This window comes from Oreochromis aureus, linkage group 17 (genome assembly GCF_013358895.1).
Source record: "Oreochromis aureus strain Israel breed Guangdong linkage group 17, ZZ_aureus, whole genome shotgun sequence".
Lineage (NCBI taxonomy): Eukaryota > Metazoa > Chordata > Actinopteri > Cichliformes > Cichlidae > Oreochromis > Oreochromis aureus.
The window spans coordinates 28,747,082-28,770,694 of NC_052958.1; the positions used below are offsets into that span (position 1 = coordinate 28,747,082).

A 23,613-nucleotide genomic window follows, 5' to 3' on the forward strand; every position below is an offset into this window, starting at 1 on the left:
CATTTCATTGCAGAGAAGCTGAATCAATACTTCAGCTGGTTCCCAAAGTTTTAAAACAAGTCCCTGTACTTCTACTCAGCTACAGAATGTCTTTACCTTTTGTCACCTGTATTAAATTTTTAAGGTGCCACAAATTTTTAACTCCACAGCATGCTGAGTTATGGCAGGGTTTCAGTTAAAACCTCTATGGGAATTGCGTGGTTGGTGCAAAAATACTAGCAGCCTTTTGCCAAAGCAAATCAGTTGTTTAGTGGAATCTATGAAAAAAAATGCCAGAGTGGAAAAGGTGCATTTAAAACATTTTTTTTGCTATATGACATGAAACAGTAAGATTGACTCATGCAAGCAGTCCTTTACTGATAATGTGTTTAATGTAGAAAAATTTAATGCCAAATAGTCTTCCTTCTTTTCATTACACTTGAGCCTTTATGTGTGTATTTAAAAACAGTTTTATAGGCTTTATGACCTGGCTGCAGCTGGCTTAAATTCGGGGTCTTTATTGAAGAGTTCATCCACATTTTTATGCTTTCCCGCTGTGGTGGGGCACTGGGCAGAGACTGAGGTTGGGAAGGGCTCGATGGTGGGCTCCATCTGTCCAGGAATCTGAGGGTCGGGTTTAAGTGGGAGAGTGACTCCAACTCCAGGGCCACCAACTGGGACATCAGGGAAGGAAGGCAGGGTCACAGGCTGGCCCAAGGCGGGCAGGACTATCACTGTTCCCTGTGGTTCATCGTGGGGTGTGTTCTCATGTTCGTGCTTGTGGTGATGGTGGTGGTGCTCATGTTCATGCAGGTGACCGTGGTTGTGGTCATGGTCCAGAGCCAGCTCGTGGTCATGTTCATGTGTGTGCACACCTAGAGCATGCTTATAGTGGTGGTGGTGATTGAGAGAATCACCGCTGTGGTTATGTGCCTTGGCGTGATGAGCGTGCACGTGATCGTGATTCAGACCGTGGTCATGGGAGTGGTCATGAGCGTGCCTGTGGGCGCTGTTTGTGGCATGGTCATGTGTGTGGTGGTGATCATGGTCATCAGTGTGGTTGTGGGTGGGGCCATGATGAGAGTGGCACTTGGTGTGATCATGTGCGTGGTCGTGTGTTTGGTCTTGGTCGTGGCTGTGTGAGTGTGTGTCATTGTGGCTGTGGTCAGTCTCTCCGCCCAGCAGGTGGAGCTTCTTCTCTCTCTCAGCAGCCTGGAGAAGAGATAAAGAGTGTAGGATATTAAAGAGTGAACAGTGTATTATAGGTTTGCAACCTCTAATGGCCATGTGAATAAAATATGGGCTGGTGCTTCCATCTTCAGATTTTCAAGGCCCACTTAAGTCCTGAAAATAACAAACAGCAATTTTGGCTTCCATAGCTATGGTCCCCCTTCACAGCAACAGCACAGAGTGAATTGTATTTTTTAATTCTTCTATCTGGACAATTACAGCTTCAAAATAGAGGTGTACCAGGTGTGACTGAGAATTTTGACAGGCTAAAGCACTGTAGCAGATCTGTTTGCTAAACTTTAGGGGTATGGTGTTAACAAAACTTTGGATGTGTCCATCTGATTCTGTAGTTTAAAAAAACACATCCTCATTGGAGGTATACAGCAAAGACATGTATAAACAGTTTGTGTTAATTTAGTGAGTTCCAAAACACTGCGTGCAGTGAATTAAAATTAAATTCACACAATCCACCAATCATCCTTTTTTTTCTTATGCTGTAAAAAGACATTGAAGTTATACAGCGAAACCATCTAAAAGAGTCTCACCTCAGGCTCATAGATCTCACAGGCTACCTCAATAACCTCATCGTCATTGAGAGCGTGGAAGAGGGATGCCTTACAGAAACCCTTGTGCTGAGGAGAGAAAAAGAAGACTTTTGGACTAATTTTTTGGGATCAAGTTCAGTTTTTCTGATTCTCGAATGTGAATAAACAGATTGGACCAATCAGACCACTGCATTTGGCAAGTGTGCTTGCAGCTCAAAGGCATACCAGTACTGAATATACAAGGATATGGAAATAGGTTTTCAATTCTAAGCAGCTAGATGCTGCACTGGATCATACGGCAATCTGAAAAATATTTCTCTGCCTCCTCAGGCGTGGTCTACCCACAAGAGCTCAGACTTCCTCACTGACGTCTTGAATTATGTACAAAAGCAGCTGTGATGCAGCTTCACCTCTTGGATTAAAGCAAGAAATTCTTCTTGCTGCTGCCTTCTATTTAGAATTGGATGAATCCAGAATGGGCAGCACAGTAGCATGGTTAGCACTGTTGCCTCACAGCAAGAAGGTCCTGAATTCAATTCCACCATCAGGCCAGGGTCTTTCTGTGTGGAGTTTGCATGTTCTCCCCGTGTTTGCGTGGGTTCTCCTCCCACAGTCCAAAGACATGCACTTTGTGGGGATAGGTTAATTGAAAAGTCTAAATTGCCCATAGGTATGAGTGCGAATCGTTGTCTGCCCCTGTGTGTTAGCCCTGCGACAGACTGACGACCTGTCCAGGGTGCCCGCCTCTCGCCCTATGACAGCTGGGATAGGCTCCAGCACCCCCCATGACCCTGAAAAGGATAAGCGGAAGCGAATGGATGTCTGGATGAATCCAAAATAAAGTTTCTTTGTTTTCTTGTTTACAAACCTTACGGCCAACTCATCGTCACTTGATGCCATTACACTACAAATTTGCATCTGAAAACTTCGTAGTTTTATGTTGTTTTTTCTAAACTACGCAAACTAAATGTCAAAGTAATCTCCTGCTGTCATACACAAGCCACTGATATGAAGCTAGAACATACTAAGCTTTGGCAGCAAATGAAGGTCTTTTCCTTGCACTGTTAGAAAGTAAAACAATCCCCTGATGGAGAAGGTGAGTTGAACTTCATTTCATTTGAGAATAAACAGGGCAAAACCTAGTAGATGAAAGATTAATAAAAGACTCACAGCAAACTCGCATTCCATGGGGGGGCAATGTTCATCTGCTCCTGCCCTCTGGGGGCAGGTGGTCTCCTGGATGGTGTATTCCACATGGTACTTCCTACCTGCGACAACCTGGACGCACAAAGACACACAGAGAAAGGAAAAAGCCCAAATTAAGGAAGAGACTTGATATAAAATCATGTGTGAGAATTGGGGCAGCATAGTTTTTTTTTTAGTATTCTGTGGTGGTGTCGGATACAGCAAATTTTTGGTATAGAATACATTTTAATAACCACTAAATTGCTGTGATTCTTTTTTCACACAGTAACTAGTTAACAGAATGGCCATTGGCAAGTCTGGGGGTGGTGTAGCGCCCCCTGTCACGACAGTAATGCATGTGCAAAATTTTCTCGTTCTGTTTAATTAAATTAAATTAATTTTAATTCAGTTTTTTATGTAGCCTCAAGGCATTTTATATTGTAAGGTAGAGACCTTACAAAAATACAGAGATAACCCCAGTAATGAAATCACCAGTGGGAAGGAAAAACTCCCTTTTAACAGGAAGAAACCTCCAGCAGAATCAGGCTCAGGGAGGGGCAGCCATCTGCACTCACTATTTGGGGAGACAAACAAATTAGCTTTGTTTCTTCTGTTTTCTGTCTGTTTCTTCTTGGCTGCTGGGCTGTGGTCTGGTCATTTCAAAACTGAGATACTTTTTAGTGCAATATTAGAATGTGACAAGATGAATGGAAAACTGTATACATTTTATTTCTTAGAACCTGGAACCTCTATACGTTGCTCCACTTTGTCACTTCCTGCAGCCTGTATAGTTCTGCTTAGTGCTGCTGAGTCATGTGACCGCAGGTCAACGAAACACAGCAGAGCAGGAAAGAGTGGGTGGAGCAAAATGTGTCTTAATGTAAGTACCAAAGTACCAGTACAGTAGTAGTACCAGTTAGGTATGGATACAATCAGTATCAGTCCAGGCAGAGCAGTGCCACTACCATAAAAATGTATGTGCCTCCTTTCTGTTTATACCAGATTTGGTAGAAAACTTTATGAAATATGATACAGTTCATGCAAACTTTACTTACTGGCTACTGTAGTTTTTTAATCTAATTTTTGTGTAAGAGCTTCTCTGTGTGGTTCCATTAAATTTGACGGTGTAAATTTGTAAAGGGGAATTCTGCCACCTTATTCTCAGCCTTGACAGTGCATGATGAGAATATATATATACAATAAAAGAGCAGAGGATACATGATGCCTCACATCTTAATTTTGATCTCCCTACCTGTGAAGTAGCACGGGAGATTTTGAGCAGAGCAAAACGATTGGCCAGCCCACTCTGCTGATTGAACTTCTCCAGAGACTGGGTCACAGCCTTCTGAACTTTATCGTGACTATGGTCAGTTAAACCTGGACAGCCACCACAGAACTGATGCACCCTACCTGCAGGAATTGAGCAGAACAAAAAATCATTTTAATTATGAAGAGACTGTTGCACTCCACAAAAACATGTTCTAAGTCTGGACCTTGATGTCTTTGTAGATCTGACGGTTGAATTTTAATGAAAACCACAATCACTTCTTTTTGATATATGTAATATTTTTCATACCTGGTCTGATAGCACACTTGTATTTGTAGAGACGAACCACTCTGTGTACCTTACTGATGAAGATAGCAGCTTTGCACTGTCCATATACCTGCAAACACAACACAATACATGATGTTACTGTACTGCTCATACATACAGCATCACATTCGCAAAAGATTTTATTTAGACTTTTTTAAAACATTTTTTATACCTTTTATACCTTTATATAAATGTATTACTGTTAGCTGAAAGAACAATGACAATACCAAATATCTTTATTCACCTGCCATCTTCTGAACTATTGCTTATGGAACACAAAACTAAGATGCTCACTATGTTAAAACAGATACATTTAAGATTGTAAGAAAGCCTTAAGCAGAACACAAGAGACAGTAATGAAAAAACCAGGACTAACACATGTATTAATTACATACGCATACAGATTTTTGGTAAACTTGTTGATGAGAATTTGCACATGCAGTGTTTGTGCGTGTTTTTTCTAACCTGCGTATTGCCACTACGAATGTCACAGCTCTTCCAGTCCTTATTGCTGAGTACGCTGCAGTTGGTCTCCACAACATCCAGATTCAGGTAGAAGACCACACCATTCTGTCCCTGTAACACACACAGATTTAATCAAACATTATTTACTGGCAATAAAACGCTAATGGAATTTATTTTCAGTGGTTACTTGTAATTTATCTTCTGATCCTTTTTTGGAACATATTTGTTTTATGCAAATGTTTCTAACTGACTCTTTCTCCAGATTTTTAGTCAAATCACTTTATGATTTTATGAATTTCAGTATTCCAGTAATGCCAAAATACACTGAACTGGTCTGGACTCTGCTAGAAAGTAATTCTGCCTTAAACAGCTCTGGTCTACCATACAATAATAATACTGCAAGCTCAGCTTACATGTCTCTTTGTGTGGGCGTTGGACAGGCGGTGCAGACTGAAGATGTAGCCCTCCTTTCTGTCCTGGTTGATTTTGGTAAGAGCCAGTTCAGCAGCTGCTTTTGTTGAAGCATCTTCACATGAGCCTGGTGCTATGCCACCATGTTCCACTGGTGCACCATTGATGGTCACACAACCCAACGCCAGCAGCAGTGATAACAGCACGCAGGTCTTCATGGTAAAGGCCTGGGACGACTCTCTCTCTTACACACCGTCACACTCAGGCTTAAATAAGGGATGTGCAGAGACAGAGAGGTCACATTTTATATCCTGCTACTGTTTAAGTCCCCCCATTCCACCCACACACACCTCTTGTCAATGGTAAATATAACCATTGACCCCTACCTCTCAAAAAGTCATGCTCACCTATCATCCAGCCAAACACATGCAGTGCACACTTGCACAACGGAGCTTATCAGTTGTTAGATAATCACTTATGCAATCTATTTCTTCTTTTGGATCAGCGTGTGCAACCAGTTTGTTGAAGGTCATATGATCTACTCTTGGCACTGAGTAAAATCAAGGACGAAGCTTAACGTTTGTTCAATAAAAACAGCAAAAAGGTAAAAAATGATGGCAAGTAATCAAAGCAGCAACTAATCTCACACTGCTATTCTACAGTTGAGCATGCATTTACAACTTGGTGGGATCTGGGGTTAGAGGAGACTGGACAGAACACACACAGAGCACACGAAAGGTAAGATCACATATATGAAAATACATTTAAAAATTATAAACTGAATCTTACATTCAGTATCATAAATAGAAACTTAAACGGAATACAGTATACTTTTCTTATTAACAACACTAGAGCTAGCTATTCATTCTTTATTCTTTCTCTAGCAGCCTAAGTGACTGTAAATTTCAGAACACTGTCAGCATCAGGTTTCTAAATTCAGCCTCTTAAAAGCACATTTTAATGAAATTACTATAAGTAATTAGATAATAAGCTCACTTTGTTTTGAAGTATTTGTTTGTTACGTGACGCAAAGCCACAATTCATAGATGTGCATACAGGGAGAGTCAGTTGTTTCCTTGGTGATTGGTTCATTGTGATTTTTGGCTCTGGGACAGTGTGGGTACACATTCACCACCATATTAACACAAACTAAATGGGAGGATCAAGAGGGTGAAAGGTCAAAAGAACATAGCATTTATTTGTACAAATTCGGACAGTTGGTGCACAGCCATTTTCAGATCTCTTCAGAGATGTTCAATTGGGTTCAAGTGTGTCTCTGTCTGGAACATTCACAGAGTGGTCCTGAAGCCACTCCTGTGCTGTGTGCTTAGGGTCATTGTCCTGTTTGGAGGTCTGAGGTTCAGAGCACTCTGGAGCAGGAAGATTGACCTTTGGGTTCTTTGCATCTCCCTGACTAAGGCCTTGAACTCAGACATGATATCAGAGGTTAGTTTACAGAGAGATCTTTCTCCTGGATACACACACATTTAAATAAGCACTTCTAACTCTATTTGCTTTCTTCTTTCCGTGATGTCTCTAGGCTCTCCAAAGAAGGCTGCTGATTATGTTGCCACATGCTTTTTCTTTTTGCATGCTCATCTTTTTGTCCACGTATTTGCTGAATGTTCACCTTGACCTGGTCTCGAGTGTACTGGAGCAATATCAGTATCAGTATTGACCTGGAAATCTTCCTTTGCAGGACCTGTAAGCCTAGTTCTTACAGAGAGATTTTCGACAGACACATGTGAGACTAATGCTGGACTTTCTCCTCTTCTATCTGTTGCTCTGGAGGCCAATGGCTGGCTCAGACAAACTGAGGGGCCATAGTGCACTGGGGAAGAGAGGAAATCAATCAAGAAATCAAGAATCTATGGCAAGATCTGAAAACTGCTGTTCACAAACGCTGTCCATCTAATCTGACTGAGCTGGAGCTGTTGTGCAAAGAAGAATGGGCAAGGATTTCAGTCTCTAGATGTGCAAAGCTGGTAGAGACATACCCTAAAAGACTGGCAGCTGTAATTGCCGCAAAAGGTGGTTCTACAAAGTATTGACTCAGGGGGCTGAATAATTACGCACACCCCACTTTTCAGTTATTTATTTGTAAAAAATGTTTGGAATCATGTATGATTTTCGTTCCACTTCTCACGTGTACACCACTTTGTATTGGTCTTTCACGTGGAATTCCAATAAAATTGATTCATGTTTGTGGCTGTAATGTGACAAAATGTGGAAAAGTTCAAGGGGGGCGAATACTTTCAGTTGGTTTCTCAGCACCTGTCTTACCTTCTGTTGCTGACCTTTGTGGATTTTTATTATGATTGACATTGTAATATGGAATGCCATGGCACTTGTAACTTGTATGCCTGATATTCTGCCTTCTGGCAACTTGTCCCTTTCATCTTGGATCATCCTGCCTCTCTTCACAACATTCCACACACTCTCCTTATTAAGGAAAACCAAAACATCATAAGCATTTATCAAAGCTTTGTGTAAAATTAGTCAAAGTCAGAAGAGAGAGTTCAACATGTGGATTTTTAATGAATTCTGAAAAAGTTGGGACATTGTGTTAAACGTAAATAAAAACAGAATACATTGATTTTTGAATCTCACAATTTCACATATTTTATCCACAATAGAAAATATATTCAATGTTTACACAGAAAAATGAAATTTTATGACAAAATATTGGCTTATTTTGAAATTGATGACAGTCACATGTCTCAAAAAACTGAAGGAACTGAGGAGATCAGCTGCTAAACTTTAGGGAGAGGAATGTTACCCAATTCTACAGATATATAGGATTCTAGCTGCTCAGCAGTCCTAGCTCTTCCTGATTTTATAGTGTTTTCATCTGGTGAAAGACCTGGACTGCACCTGGACTCTCGTACTATGAAGTCATGTTGTTGTAACAGATGCAGTATGCAATTTACCATTGCAACAGATGCTCCAGACTGAAGCATCAGAGATGCATGGTTTTTGAAATGAGTGCTGATAGCAAACCAGATGGTCACTCTCATCTTAATTCCAGACATTGTGGCTTTCAGACTTTGCCTCAGTTTAAAAAAAGCTTTGGCCCAGAGAAGCTTTTCTGGATCATGTTCACACATCGATTCTGTTTTTTTCAACATATTGTCTTGTGTTGGATGGTCATGCCTACTCGGAAAAGCATCACATCTCCTTAAGTTGTGGTGGGGTTGAGCAAGTCAAGATTTTCTTTTTCTCATCAATGAAATCCAGAAGGTCTCAAGGTGCAGTGGAGCTGAAGGGGAACATTGCCCCTTTCTCAAACAAGATTCTGATGCTTAGTTTGATCTTATAGCTATAATTATAGTTTCCTAAATATTGGATAAGTGGAAGAAAAATGGTACATAGAATAGTACATATAATATTCCAAATAAAGCCTTCCTTATTTTTATTCCTATTCATATGGTGTGTATATATAATCTTAATTTGCATGAATCTTATAATATGTAAAAAACCCAAACAAACATTGTAATGCTGAAAAGTAATGCTATCACTGGTTCGGTCCATGCTCCTGTTGATTGAAAGACTAACAGTACTCTGGTCCAGTGTCTTTAACCTGTGCGTGCGTGTTTAGACATCTTTGTGGGGAAAGAAAATTGGCATGCCACTATACTTGTGGAGACCAACAGGCACTAATGGGTACAAAAAGCCTATCCCCAAGAGTTTGAAAGCATTTTTTGAGGCTCAAAATGTGATTTCAGGGCTCTAGACTAACTTATTGCCACAGTTGCACTGCTGTGCCAAACTTTTTTTCTTAAGTGCACCAGCACAAAAATTAGGCGCACCCAAATTTTTCAACAATCTTGTCAACACAAAGTTCTTTATTTGGAGCACAGTTCTACAAGAAAGATAAGTTACTGAAAAAGTGCTTGTGCTTAAAGTGCTTTGGCACTCTTTGACAATATCGTAGGCAATGTTAAACTTAATCTTCATCTCAGCCTGCTCTGATGACCTGTTTGCTGCTGCCTGCTGATGAAAGACAGTGGGGAGAGGGCACACTTGGGCAGTGCAGTGCAGTGCATTTATTGCAGCATATAATGTGTTTTCTGGATACACTGTGCTTTTTCAGTGTTCAGAGGTTGATGGCTCCATGTCAGAGCAGTAGCTATGAATTCCAGATGGATCAGGCCTTAACTTAACAAAAAAGTTATCAGTCGTTCATTTCATCTTTTCTCATTACAGAGCAAAGTTACAGAGGTTTAATTAGAGAAATGGCCAAGAGTTTTGCAATTTTACATCATTTTAAACAGTTTAAATTTCTTCGCTATTAAACAGCAGAAATGAGGCTTTCTTGTCGGAAGTCATTTTTTGAAAAAACAAACAAACACAAAACAGTGGCTGACAGCACTGTACAAGTCTTGTGCGTAATAAGCAAACGAAAAATGCAGAAAACAGAGATTTGAGATGGGAAACTGTTCTTGAAGTACAACAAGAGAGAGAGAGAGAGACCTGTGCAGGAAGTGTGATTTTTTTATAGCGGTGGAAGCAAAACAGCAAAAGTAAGAGGGAATTAATCACCATGTTTGTCGAATGTGAAGCCTAGTTTTGATCTTCTTTTGCTGCTGGTTCAGTCTAATTTGGTTGGAGAGAGACAAAACCTGCAGCATCAGAATCTAGCGCAAAAAAAGACGTGAACACAAAGAGCGGACCTGACGCATCAGAATCAGTGAACTGTCGGCTTTCAGCCTCGACAGCGTGTCTGCGTATGTGCCGTCGGGTGAGAAAGCCGACATCTCACTCATTCTGATGCGTCGGGTCCACACTCTGTGTTTACGTCTTTGTGCGGAATCCGTTTACCTGCTCTAATTTGCTGTTTTAGCTGTTTGGTGGTTGTTGAAATAGTTTTGATAGCTTTAACCTGAGATTCTGGCATTTTTTGCCAATCAGAGAGGTCTGCCCCTGACTATCTCTGATTGGTTTGGACCACGATATGGGCATAATGTGTGTCTGTTGTTCAACTGAGTTTCAGACTTTCAGAGTTGCAGAGACTTTTTCTTCTTTGTACTCGAATGGCAGGTAGCACCGGTATGACCTAGGATTTTTTTCAGTCGCACCATTGAGAAATTAAGTCGCATATGTGACCAAATTGGTCGCACTCTAGAGCCCTGGGTTTTAGTGTCAGGGTTACAATTCAGTCTTTAAATGATGACGTATGAACCCTGCTTCAGGGTCCAAACTACTCGACGTTTATTAAGGCTGTTATATTTTTAACATGTTTTAATGCTTTGTATTGTGTTCTAGTTGTTCTCCGTCCGTTTACAGGATACTGCCACGTGATCGCATTTGTCCCTAACCATTTAGAACCCTCACATTAACTTTTATCGAGTGGAAAAAAGTTAGCGTTCATCCCCCAGCTTCACTGTGCTAATGTGTTGATATTATGCTAACTATAGCTGTGTAGCTAGCCACCACGTAGCACATCATTATATACCAGCTAGTCCAAGTTCAGTAACACTAGAAAAGTCACTGCTGTTTAGTTTTCTGTCTTCATTTATGTCGAATGTGATAGCAGAGCTGTACTTTTTACAACCCGTAAAGCAGCAATGCCAATCATTTTTATTAAAGATCAAGAGATTTAGAAAGTTTTTAACCCCCAGTGATGCCACAGTGTTCATTTGACTTTGGGACCTGAAGCGGAAGTTGGATCCGGACAGTGTTGGGTAAGTTACTTTAAAAAAGTAATTAATTACTAATTACTAATTACTTAGTCAATATTGTATTTAAAATACTTATCTAATTACTGTGTCAGAAAAGTAACTTAATTCCTAAATAAGTAGTTTAACTAAATACTTCTTAAAAATCCCTATAAACCTTGAGTGGGCAAACAATAGAAACTAAACTCTTAAATAATAAATATTTTGTTTAAAAGACGTAGACTCTACAGTACGCACCGGTAGCATCTCTTCCACAACGTAGCCTGCAATCATTTTTTAAGCTCACCTTCAGACACTTTCTGTGCTGCTGAAGTAAAATCACGTTTTGCTGCTTAGCAGGAGTTGCTGCGGTGTTATCCATGGATGATGAACAAGAATCACTCAGAAGTGTTCGTCTATGCTCTGTGTCAGGCGCTTCAGTAGATTACTCGTGTTATTAACAGCAGCCGATAGCTTTTTCTCCCCTGGACATAGCTTACATATTACTGTAATATTCTTGTCTGCTTGTTTCAGAAAAGTGAAGAGACGGGAATATGTCCACTTCATAAAACAGCCACACGCTTCAGCCGAGTCCGACATCTGCCGCTTTAGAATACGACTATGCAGCAAATTGGCGCGAAATGACGTGCAGCTGCACTACAGCGATGTTAAAGCAGCAGAGTTTACTTCTACGTTTAGAAGATAAATTATTGAAATTAAATAATGATATTCAGCGAGTTTAATTATTTTACAATGTAACGCAAGTACATTGTAAGTAACTGTAATTAAAATACCTAAATATGAACAGTAATTAGTTACTCTACTTTTTCAGTGGAAAAGTATTTTAATTACAGTAACGTGTTACTTAGTAACGCATTACACCCAACACTGGATCCGGAAACGGCTAATGGTGTCAGATTTAAAGACCGGATTAGGTTATGATTAGTGTGGCAGGGCATGGGTCGTGGCGCAGCTGTGGGGGAGGCGGACACAGCTGAGCTCGATCAGCTCATCATATCTCCACTATTAAACAGGCCTGGACCTGAGGAGTTTTGGTTGTTGTTGTTGTGTGTGACTGTAGCTGAAATGCTGCAGCTGAGTGTTCTGATTGCAGCAAATGGGAATAAAGTGTGTTAAACGAGCGAACTATGTGGTCAGGTACGTCATTCCCGTTACAGTTAGGTTTAGGCCAAAGGTTTAGGGTTAGGCATTCATTTTTGATGGTTAGGATAAGAGGCTAGACACGTGAGAAGTGATGTGTTACAATGACTGTGAATGTTTTTATTGCAAATGTATCATTTATCATATAGTTTTCCATTCTTTGTTACACTTGAGTCATTGTGTACCTCTAAAACAGTTCCATAGGCCATGTCATACAGCAAGCATAAAAAATGCATCCTCAGCAAAGAGTTTCTCCACCAGGTCACGCCCTGCCTTTGGGACAGGACACTGGTCTGAGACTGAGGTTGGGAAGGGCTCGATGGCAGGTTCCATTTCTCCAGGAATCTGGGGGTCGGGTTTAAGTGGGAGAGTGAGTCCGAGCTCAGGGCCACCAGCAGGGACATCAGGGAAGGAAGGCAGGGTCACAGGCTGGCCCAGAGCTGGCAGCATTGTCACCATGCCTTCTGGGTGGTCGTGGGGTGTGTTCTCATGTTCGTGCTCGTGGTGATGGTGGTGGTGCTCGTGTTCATGCAGGTGACCGTGCTTGTGATCGTGGTCCAGCGCCAGCTCATGGTCATGTTCATGGGTGTGCACACCTTCAGCGTGCTTGTAGTCGTGGTGGTGGTTAGGAAAGTCACTGCTGTGGTTGTGTGCCTTGTCGTGATGAGCGTGCACGTGATCGTGACTGTGACTGTGGTCGTGGGAGTGGTCATGAGCGTGCCTGTGTGTGCTGCCTGTGGCATGGTCATGTGTGTGGTGGTGATCATGGTTGTCAGCATGCTTGTGGGTTTCGTCATGATGAGAGTGGCTCTTGGTGTGATCGTGTACGTGGTCGTGTGTTTGGTCTTGTTCGTGGCTGTGTGAGTGTGTGTCATTGTGGCTGTGGTCAGTCTCTCCGCCCAGCAGGTGGAGCTTCTTCTCTTTCTCAGCAGCCTGGAGAAGAGATAAAGAGTATACGGTACATTACAGTAAAGCAAAATCCAGTGGCCCTGTGAATAAGTGCTAACAAAATCTGACCTACTTCAGATGGGAGCAAATTTAATGGTGACCAGAAAATGAAGCTGTCTTACACATGTTTCAGAAAAAGGTATTTAAAAAAAATAAAGTCAAGATGGAAGAATTACAATCTGAACTTCTGCTAATGGCCCCATAAGGATTCTATGATTTGATTGCAATCCATAGTGACTACCAGATGAAAGCTAATCACTGCATTTCTCATTAAAAGTCAAGTCAACTTTTCCCACCATTTTTATTTTTCTTTACAATATTAATTTGGAAAAACGCCTATATTGTAATTGTTGGTGATTGTTGGAGTTGCTTTTTTTTTTTATTATCATAGGGTCTTGACTTTACAACATAAAGCACCTCGAGGTCACTATTGTTTTGAATTGGTGTTATATAAATAAAATGAAAGGACTTTAAATCGAATCATTGAATGATATTTTGATTGCCCTGGTGAGAATTTAGCTGTATCATCCGATTTTGTAATGTTAGAGCTTGAAACAGTCTAGAGCACAAACAAGATACCAACTTTTACTTTAAATGGTACGACTGTAAAGATGACACTGTGTAAGGTTGACTAGCTGGATCCTGCTTTTCACCATCCTAACAAGCACCACTGTTTCAAAGTAAAATCTGCCACTAACTAAGCAACAGAAAAATTCTTCTGGTTCCTGTGGTATCACAGTTTACAGGTGAGATATATAGATATATTCTAGATATATTCCTACTGACTGTCAAACACATGCATGATTTTGGACATCAGCTTTCTATACAAAGGTAAGATCTGCAACTCCTTATTTAAACTTGTCTTGCAGTTATGTACTGGAGTTAGTGTCTGTGATGTTGCGATGATGCATCTGCCGTGATGAGCTGATACACAGGAGCTGCCACACTCGCATGTGAAAAGATCAACCTTTACCTCACTGTAATTATTGCATCATTCACAGTTAAAAGTTTAGGTCCACGGTGCACTAAAATGTGTTATAGAGTCATTTTCACACATTTATTAATCAAACTCCAGAAGTTTGTTGTTGATCTTGGTTGGTTGTGAGAGCAGCAAATGGTAATGAAAGAATCTGGGTTGCTACAGCTCCACAGGAAACCATAAAAAGTCCATCGTCAAAACTAAGAGTGTTTTCTTACTAATCTAAACACTAGTAATCGAAAACAATACAAATGCTCTTTTAAACCAACAGTCTTGTACTGTTGCATTTTGAAATTTATACATAAATTTATACTATACATAAAATTTACTTTTATGTGTAGTTTATATTGTTACACAACTACTCACCTGTGTCTGAAAAGGAAAACATGAACATGAGACATTAAAAATATTAATGTCATTGAAAACTATTTCCTTACAATATTATTACAAAGGGTATGGTTATATGTTTCATGTCTGAAGTTTTTGAGTTTAAAGTCATAATTATTCTATAAATGTTGCGTTGACAACAAGAATAACTAATAGTCTAAGGCTAGGCTTAATTATTTTCAGAAACTAGAGAACAGCATCAGACAACCAAGGTTTTATGTAGAAGTATGATGGATGTTATGGAAGAAAAAAAAGTGTTTGACATCACAGATAAAAAATCAAAATAAAACTTGACATACAGAGGAAGACTTGCTGTCCAATAGAAGAAGCAACCAACAGCTAGGACAAACACAAATTCCCTGTTTTGTATGTTTTTTCTGTGTTATTGAAAGATGTTAAAAAAACACAGAGATCATATCCTGATAAGACTTACCTCAGGCTCATAGATCTCACACTCTATGTCGATGATTTCATCATTAGTGGGGGAGTGGTAGAGGGATGCCTTACAGAAGCCCTTGTGCTGAGGAGAGAAAAAGAGGAACAAAGAGCAGAGAGGAATGCCCATTTCACTAAGGTTTAAGAATTAGAAAAACTGAATCTAGGAATAATCTCCTGCTGACGTAAACTAGCCAGTAATATAAAGCTAGAACACATCCTTGCTCGAGGCTTGACTGTAATCAGATGACTTTGCTTGTAGTGATAAAAACTGATAGCCCCCTGATTGGAGAAGCCACAGTGAAGTAATTTCATCAAGCAGTGTGATCAAAATTTCTCATTTAGGAAATTCAGTTCAGATAAAATAAAAAAGGTGTGAAGTGTTTATCTTGACTCACGGCGAACTCGCAGTTCATGAGGGGGCACTTCTCAGCTGTTGCTTCTGCGCTGTTAGGGCAGATGGTCTCCTGGATGCTGAATTCCACATTGTAATACATACTCATGGCCATCTGAACACACAAATAAACAAACGTTTAAGTGAGAAAATCATTTGCAGAGGAATTATTAAGTAAAGAGTGGTGGGAATAAAAACTGTTGAACATGAAAAGCAGGCATGTGGTTTGATGGAAAGCCAGTATTTAGTCATTTATTGATAAAGATTTTAGATTAACCTCTAAGAAGGATATTTTTGTGTGATTTCAACTAATTTCTGGTGTCAGAAATTCAGTCACAATATTCTCAGCCTTGACACTGTGTGTTATGGAAGTTAAGATGACAGGATAATTATGTCACATGTGCTGATGTTCCTTTTGGAGGTATGGTAAGCTTACCCCTGCTGCAGCACGGCAGATTTTGAGGAGAGCAAAACGATTGGCGAGTCCGCTTTCCTTGTTGAACTTTTCCAGAGAGTGGGACACAGTCTTCTGAACGTTGTTATTGTCGTGGTGAATTAAAGTTGGACAGTCAGGACACATCTCATGTACTCTAGCTGCAGGAACTGAGCAGAAGAAAAATTGTCTTCAAATTTTCATACATTTTGTGGTGTGAAAAAAAAGTGCTGTCTCAAATTTGGACATGTAGTGCCAAGTGTTGCTCTACACGTCATTTCTTAATGTTTTGCAAGGAAAACTGGAAATAGGTTAAACAAAGAGATGCAGTAATTTTCATACCTGGTCTGATAACACAGTTGTATTTGTAGAGACGCTCCGCACTGTGCACCTTGTTGATGAAGATAGCAGCTTTGCACTGTCCATATACCTGCAAACAGAAATATATATTTCACTGTACTTTCTACTCCTGTAGAATACAAGTACATAACAAAAGACCTTTGTTTTCATTTTTGAAAATTCTCTTAAGGCATTTTACAATTTACAAACCACTGCATATCGATTAAAAAGTAAAAATATAATAAAAACATTTTTTTTAAATAACAGCTACTTAACAGTGTGAGTACATGCACTTGCAGAGTGTGTGTCTTTTCTAACCGGCATGTTTGCAGTGGGACGAGTTTCACAGCTCTTCCAGTCGTTCTTGCTGAGAACGCTGCATTTGGTCTCCACGACATCCAGAGTCAGGTAGAAGACCACGCTGTTCTCTCCCTGTAACACACACATATACAGTTTTATCAAAAACACAAACATTTACAGTCATTAAAACCTTAATAGAATTTAACAGCAGTTTCTGGTTTTACTTCCTGAGATCCGTGAAATCTCCTGATTTATAAGCTCACCCCTTGCAAAATACAAACACTAGTTTTTTAGTGTTGCAGGTCTAATAGTTCCTTTCTGCCCATCTTTCTGTGCAATTGTGCTGTAATTGTTGCTGCTCTGTCTCCAGATTTCAGCCAAACGCTTTTCAGTCACAACCCTAAATGTCTGGATTGTACTGAAAACTAAAAGTGTTCCAGTTAACAAACAGAAATGCAGTGAACTGAAGTGGTCTGATACTGCAGGAGCAGGCTTACATGTCTCTTTATGTGGGCATTGGACAGGCGGTGCAGACTGAAGATGTAGCCCTCCTTCCTGTCCTGGTTGATTTTGGTAAGAGCCAGCTCAGCAGCTGCTTTTGTTGATGCGTTTTCACATGAGGCTGGCTCCATGCCAACATGCTCCACTGGTGCACCATTGATGGTCAAACAACCCAACGCCAGCAGCAGTGATAACAGCACGCAGGTCTTCATGGTGGTACACACTGTCACACACAGGCTTCTACAAGAGATGTGCAGAGGAGAGGTCACATTTTATATCCTGCTACTGTCACACACACAGCTCCTCCTCCTGTAAAAAGTAAATATAACCGCTGACCCCAACTCCTTAAATAAATCATGCTCATCTATCAGGCAACAAGGCAAATACTCTCCAGACTGCACAATGGAGCTTATTAGCTGAGAGTCTTTCAAGAGTCTTTCTTCTTTGGGATCAGTGGGTGCAGCCAGTGGGTTTAAAGTCACATGATCCACTCTAGCCACTGAGATTAATTAAGGACAAGGCTTAATGTTCGTTAAAGAGAAACAGCATGGACAAGATACAGGACCACAGCAGTCAGTGATCTAAAAAGACAAAGAATGTTGGAGAGTAATCAGAGCAGCTACTGATCACTGTACAACTTCATATCAGCTAACTGAAGCGATATCATGTCACCACTGTCTGATTAAATCACAGAAGAACAGTGGGGCTAACTGAAACTTTCCACTGGCTTGTATACTATCTTCTTTTTCCACTGCATTTGGAAACACAAGCAGTATATGTATAGCAGGCTGTATATGTATCACACTGAAAAAAAGGGATTGGCCATTTCTTGGATTTATGTAAGCATCTTGTGTGTATTTAACACAATTGCCTCATGCTTTAAAGTGTAACTATATAGTGTAGAAACTACATGATATGCAGAGAGGGTGGATTAAATTGTTCATATCATGTTCGAGTGAAGTAAGTCAATAATATAGCAATGTTAAATCTTGCGACACCGCACAGGATTTCAGTCTTGCGCGCTTTGGATTGTGGTTTGAGGAAGGCATCCATCTTAGTGAAGTCGAGCAGCCGCCTCTACTTTTTTCGGTATACCGAAAAAAGTAAATTGGGTGGTTGTTACAATAAAAAAGTCTACCTTGTAATTTGAACACAAAAATTTCATGTTTCTATCTTGAACGTAAATCGTGTAGGATCTGTACGAAATTCGACAACTTAATTTGTTCTTGTTGAGATGGCAAGATACAATCTAGTAAGAGTGGTTAGTTGCTGGACTCATGAAATTCACAAGATCGAACGAGATTTCAAACTGCAGGAAAATCACTGGAGTTATAAGAAGCAGACAACTACACACACACCACGTGCATGCTATCGCTATTGTGGTTTAACCTGTCAAGGACAAAAATGTACAGAAAATTCTGCATCAAGCCTTGAAATCATAGCTTTCCAACTTTTCTTAAGCCTGGATTGGTGGCATGGCAGTTAGCGCTGTTGCCTCACAGCAAGAAGGGTCTAGGTTCAAATCCATAATCTGGCTAGTTTGCACTGAAAGTGGCCACTTTCTCATCACTTTCATATATTGTTTTCGTAAGTATCCAAAACATACAAGTTTCATTATATAATTTTTCAAGGGATCTTATATTTGTTTTCACTCTTGTATGCTTTTCATACAAGTTTCACACAAGACAGATACAAACTTTATAAGATTTATATATATATATATCTTTTCCATATGGGTTAAAAGTCATGCAGTGGTTAGGTTAATTCAGGGGTCGGCAACCTGCGGCGATGCGGCTCCGCCTGGTTTGGGCAAATAAATTAGAAGCATTTAGCTGAAGTGTATTTTATTTATGTTAGTTCTTTTTAACTTGTAGTTCTAAACTGGAAGATTATTGTGATATTGAAATATAAAAATAAAATTATATTCTATTATTTTTTCATCGCTCAAAATAAGAGTCACACTCGTGGAAGCCGGTATACCCGCCGAAACGCCGTGCATTTATCGAGACTTTCAACCCCAGGTAGGCCAATTATGGATCTTCGGATCCACATTATGTCAGCAGCTGTTCTCCGTGAACTATGTTAAAAACAAACACCGTTCACGCCTGACAGATGACAGCTTACAGTCCTGCATAAACTGACTTCGTATAGCCCCGATTTGCGGACTCTGTGAGCAGAGGTTCAGGAGCAGAAGTCCCATTGTAAACAAATCACGGCAGACCCGACGATGTTTCCATGAGCATCTCTTTATTGAGCACTTTTCACACACGGTTGCTGTACGCATACAGCCGGCTGTAGCTTTTCAGCTCACAGCCCGACATACACCACCAAGACAACAACACAGATAGCGCAGACGTAAAGGCAGCGAGGCGTGATTGCGGGTGTCGCTCAGGTGCGTCCGCCTCACCTGCAGCGGCGCCACAAACCACGCCCCACCGCACGCATTAACCAGGTAAAATACATATTTAGGCAGAATTTTGCAAATATCTATTTTTCATTTTTCAGCAGCATAGAGCTTTTTTCCAATTACTTTTTAAGAGTCAGGTCAAGGCTCCAACAGCCCAAAGGCGATATAAGGGTGGCGGCTCACAACAGTTTTTGTTTGCTACATGGATCATTTTAGTTCAGCTGGGTGTCTTTCCTTTTGTTATATTTCTTTAAGAGTTCAAAATGTGTTGATTACATAAATACAATTTAATTTTCTCTGTTGCACTTCATGGATTTCATAAGCAGCACACCTTAGTTGTTCACACAAAGCATAAAGATAAAACACAATATATACGGTGTTATCTTCATTTTAGATGTCAAAAAGTATTTGCGGCTCCCAGTGTTTTCTTTTGCGTGGAAACCGGGTACAAATGGCTCTTTGGGTGTAAAAGGTTGCAGACCCCTGGGTTAATTGGTGATTCTAAATTACCTGTGAGTGCAAATGGTTTTTTGTCTCTATGTAATAGACTGGTAAGCTGTCCAGGGGGTAGCCTACCTCTTACCCTATCACTTCTGGGTTATGCCCCAGCCCCCAGTAACCCGGATAAAGATAGGAGGATGGTAGTCATTCAGTAGATCCATTCAATTCTTATGTTAACCAGACTCTAAACTTTGTTGAACATTATGTAATATGAAGACAACATGTAGTATTTAAGTGACCAAGTAGTACTGGGTTAAAATAGTGAATAGTGTTGAAATAAAATGACAACATTGCGAATGATTAAAATATTCCAAGAGCTCACCTTACTTCATCTAAACATGTTTCAATCGCGTTTTATCGACACAAAATGCACAGGTTTATAAGCTGTGTTGTTTTAACTCAGTTGTTTAAGTTTCTGCAAAAGCAAAACAGCTGAGTGCAACCAATGTCCACTATTGAATTAAATAAATCCAACATGGCCTTTTGTCAGTGCAGAGGAACTTAAGAACTTCGTAACATACAAGGACAGCATGTTGCAAATAGAATTGATACATAGTCATAGACATCCCAAAATATTCACTAAACCTATGCATCAATACTTAAGAAATACAAAAATAAAAGACATTGCCATATACTTTTCCTTTTAAGTACACATTCTTGTTTCAGTATGTTTTCAGTTATGTTTTTCATTTAATTAAAGCTTAAACATTTTAGTTGTTAGTTTAATCTTAGGAAATTATAATAAACTAAGTGGTTTTGTTTTTAAATTTGTGTTGTTACACTTAGCATAGCCCCACAGAGTGCCACACAAACCCATTCTGAATGAATGAATGTGCCTGCTTTCTTTGGTCATGCAGTTTGCCATTTTTACAGCTCTATGTTTATTCTTAAACTGTGTGACCTCATCATTATTAAAGTTGTTCATCTTCCCTTAAGTGTTGCTGGAGTTCCTACATTGTGACCTCATCATCTCCCTACTCTTTCTTAACTGATCACGTTCACTTCCTTAACATGTTTTTTGAACCATTTTTCAGAATAAATAATTGAAATATTATATCAGTGAACGCCTCCCTCTTCAGTGTGTGCAACTGAGGTATTTAAAGCGTTATGTTAACATTCTAACATTCTTTGGTCTTTACTTGATGTTGTGAGGATAAACTGAAGCAGAAATGGAAGATGAGTGGAAGATGAGACTTTAGGTGTATTCCCCCTGTTCGTAAATTTGACCCCGAATCCCTCCTCACAGATTGGCCTCTTCACTGAAGGGTATGAGCTGTTACTTGTTTTCCTTTAGCTGCAGTAAATCATGTGACCTTTGACAAGCATAAAGTAGTATTTTTGGAAGAACAAGGTGATATCCATAGAGTTATTAGTAAAACAATTTGTCCCACTAGAGCCTAGCTCTCAGGGTTATTGAAGTCATGTGGGATCATCTTGACACAAAGCAGGACAAAAAGCAGCCACCATTTAAAGAAGATCTTCGGAATTTCCTTCATGAATTCTGGACTTAATTTCATGTAAGTTTGCAAATCCTTCAGAGAGAAAATGCAGAGGTATTCGATAGGTGAATATGCAATCATGACAACCTGCAGTGTTTAAGTACATACTAAGGAATTACGTTTGAGTTTCTTGAAACACACTATCTTATTTCAAGCACAAGGTGGTGCTACAGTATAATTCAATATCAGACCATCATTTTGCACACTGAGGTCCTGGATACACTGGTCATAAGTCTGAAGCTATTCTGCACTTAAAGACGCAGCACAGAATGCATCATTCAGCATTTAATAAAAGACACAAAAGACATTAAGAATTAATGAATAGTCTACCATGTGTATGTTTAGTTAGTGGTGTATGTATATGTATATGTATATGTACATATACATGGGTGTGATACTGCAGCAATGTACATTAAAAATAAAAATTGTATCTATACAAAAAAAAGTGTCAAATTAATGAACCCCCTGAAATAAAACAAGGTGAAACACAATTGTTTCTGGTGTTTCTGATGCAAGGTACAATTAAACATTTGACTCCAATCATCACTTTGGCCAACTGAGTGGGCTCACTTCATCCTGATAACAGGAGGAAATCATCTCAGTGACTTTGAAAGAAGGCTCATTTGTCAGGGCACAGATGGCAGAAGCATTAATCACAGACTGTTCCCCTGGCCAGTGCCTCAATGGGAACAGTGACTAAGCAACATCTGCATCCAGATCTACTGAAAAGACATCAATAAATGGGCTAGGAAACTGTAATCAGCAGTGCATATACGCTGACTCTAATGCTTTTGATGCACATAACAGCAGCTTCCTCAGGTACCTGAGAAAATCTGCAGGCTGTAATCAGACTGTTGAATTAAGAACTCTAATTAAAAATTATAATAATGCGTGATATTGTAATACAGATGTAGTCTGTCAACCCCTTATTATAAAAACGTGGATTTGGAGACCCTGCGGTGCATAAACCACAGACAATGTTCTACAGAGATGTGTGGAAAAATACTGATACGGTCAAGTGAGTCATCAGCAGCTGAGGAAGTGAGTGACATGCACAAAGAGAACAAAACTCATCACTTGATCCCCTCAATATTAGGGTCAAGCATTCAGGCCTGTATGTTTTGGGGTGCATTTTCATGTCTTGGTGTCAGTCCATATTATTAGTCCATCTTATTTTACAGGGAAAGGCCAGGCACATCAAGTTGTTCCAAATGATCACCATTAAAATGTGAGGAAACACTTGTATCCTGATAGGACTCGTCTTTAGCCTCAGTCCACAGGGTGAACGCATGTAGATAATCTCTTCCTCAGTCGTAATGAAGAATGGGGCTTCCAGCCGACTTGGACACTCAATGCTAAGGAGAATTAAAGCTATTATGGTGGTAGAACAGCTTTTTAACAAACCTGTTTTTGTTTTTTTCTGACTGTTTTTGAACTGTCAGCAAAACTACTCATCATCAGGGATGACAAATGTGTGGGATTTATTTGCATTTACACGGAGCTTGTGTAAGGTCGCCGTCTCACATAGTCAGAATTTAGATAGATCTCAAACGTGGATTTGTAAACAATGACTCATATTATAAGGCTATAACCCATGCAGGAGAAAGAGAGGGGTTTCGGGGGAAGATGAGGAAATAATTGTAGCTCTTGGCACAGAGAGAAGGGTTATCTCATCTGTCTTTCAGATCTCACAGGTTACACTGGGAGTGTGTAATACCAGCCAACCCGTTCTCACTGGTTGTACCAGCATGCTCAGACCTGGATTTGTTTGGAACCACACTTCATATTGCTTAAGACATAATGCATTTGGATTTTACTGACCAGTGCAGTATTTAAAACACATGCTGTAAAGGGTTTAATACAAATATTACGTGAAAAAACGGATGTTCTTGTCTGTATCTTGCATAGATTGTGTAAAAGATGCTTTTAGCCACTTTGATGTCACCCAATAGTTTGTGGACTTAAACTATGAAAACTACGCATGAGCATTTCTGGCCACTGCCATACAGTTTTTTTCTTCTACAAAAGTATTTAGACAAGGGAGTAGAGTGTTAAACCACCAGGTAAGGCTAGCAAGCTTTCTTAACCTCCATGCCTCCATGTATGGTTGAAATTTACAAAGTTATTTGCTAATTAGTACTAATAAATGGGCTAATAAAATGCTACAAAACTGCTACATAAACTTAAATGGTTTGTATCTCACAGCTGATAATATAATTTTTCAGATTATTCTGTTGTTCCACATGCACAAACATAGTCAAAA

At 39.8% G+C, this 23,613-nt stretch overlaps 2 protein-coding genes across 2 annotated transcripts; both read right to left on the bottom strand.

The window, feature by feature from the left end:
• Positions 1-348: 348 nt before the first annotated feature.
• LOC116326944 (histidine-rich glycoprotein-like) lies at positions 349-5,703 on the bottom strand. The gene is made up of 7 exons (XM_031748386.2): positions 5,412-5,703; positions 4,999-5,109; positions 4,516-4,603; positions 4,192-4,349; positions 2,925-3,032; positions 1,755-1,841; positions 349-1,191 (listed from the first exon to the last, which is right to left on the bottom strand). Exons 1-7 carry the CDS (start codon positions 5,625-5,627, stop codon positions 460-462), a joined length of 1,500 nt encoding a protein of 499 aa, XP_031604246.2. The 5' UTR covers positions 5,628-5,703; the 3' UTR covers positions 349-459.
• A 6,616-nt stretch (positions 5,704-12,319) lies between these two features.
• LOC116326946 (fetuin-B-like) lies at positions 12,320-17,201 on the bottom strand. The gene is made up of 7 exons (XM_031748390.2): positions 16,940-17,201; positions 16,461-16,574; positions 16,146-16,233; positions 15,807-15,973; positions 15,375-15,485; positions 14,975-15,061; positions 12,320-13,160 (listed from the first exon to the last, which is right to left on the bottom strand). Exons 1-7 carry the CDS (start codon positions 17,153-17,155, stop codon positions 12,438-12,440), a joined length of 1,506 nt encoding a protein of 501 aa, XP_031604250.2. The 5' UTR covers positions 17,156-17,201; the 3' UTR covers positions 12,320-12,437.
• Between the last annotated feature and the right edge of the window lie 6,412 nt (positions 17,202-23,613).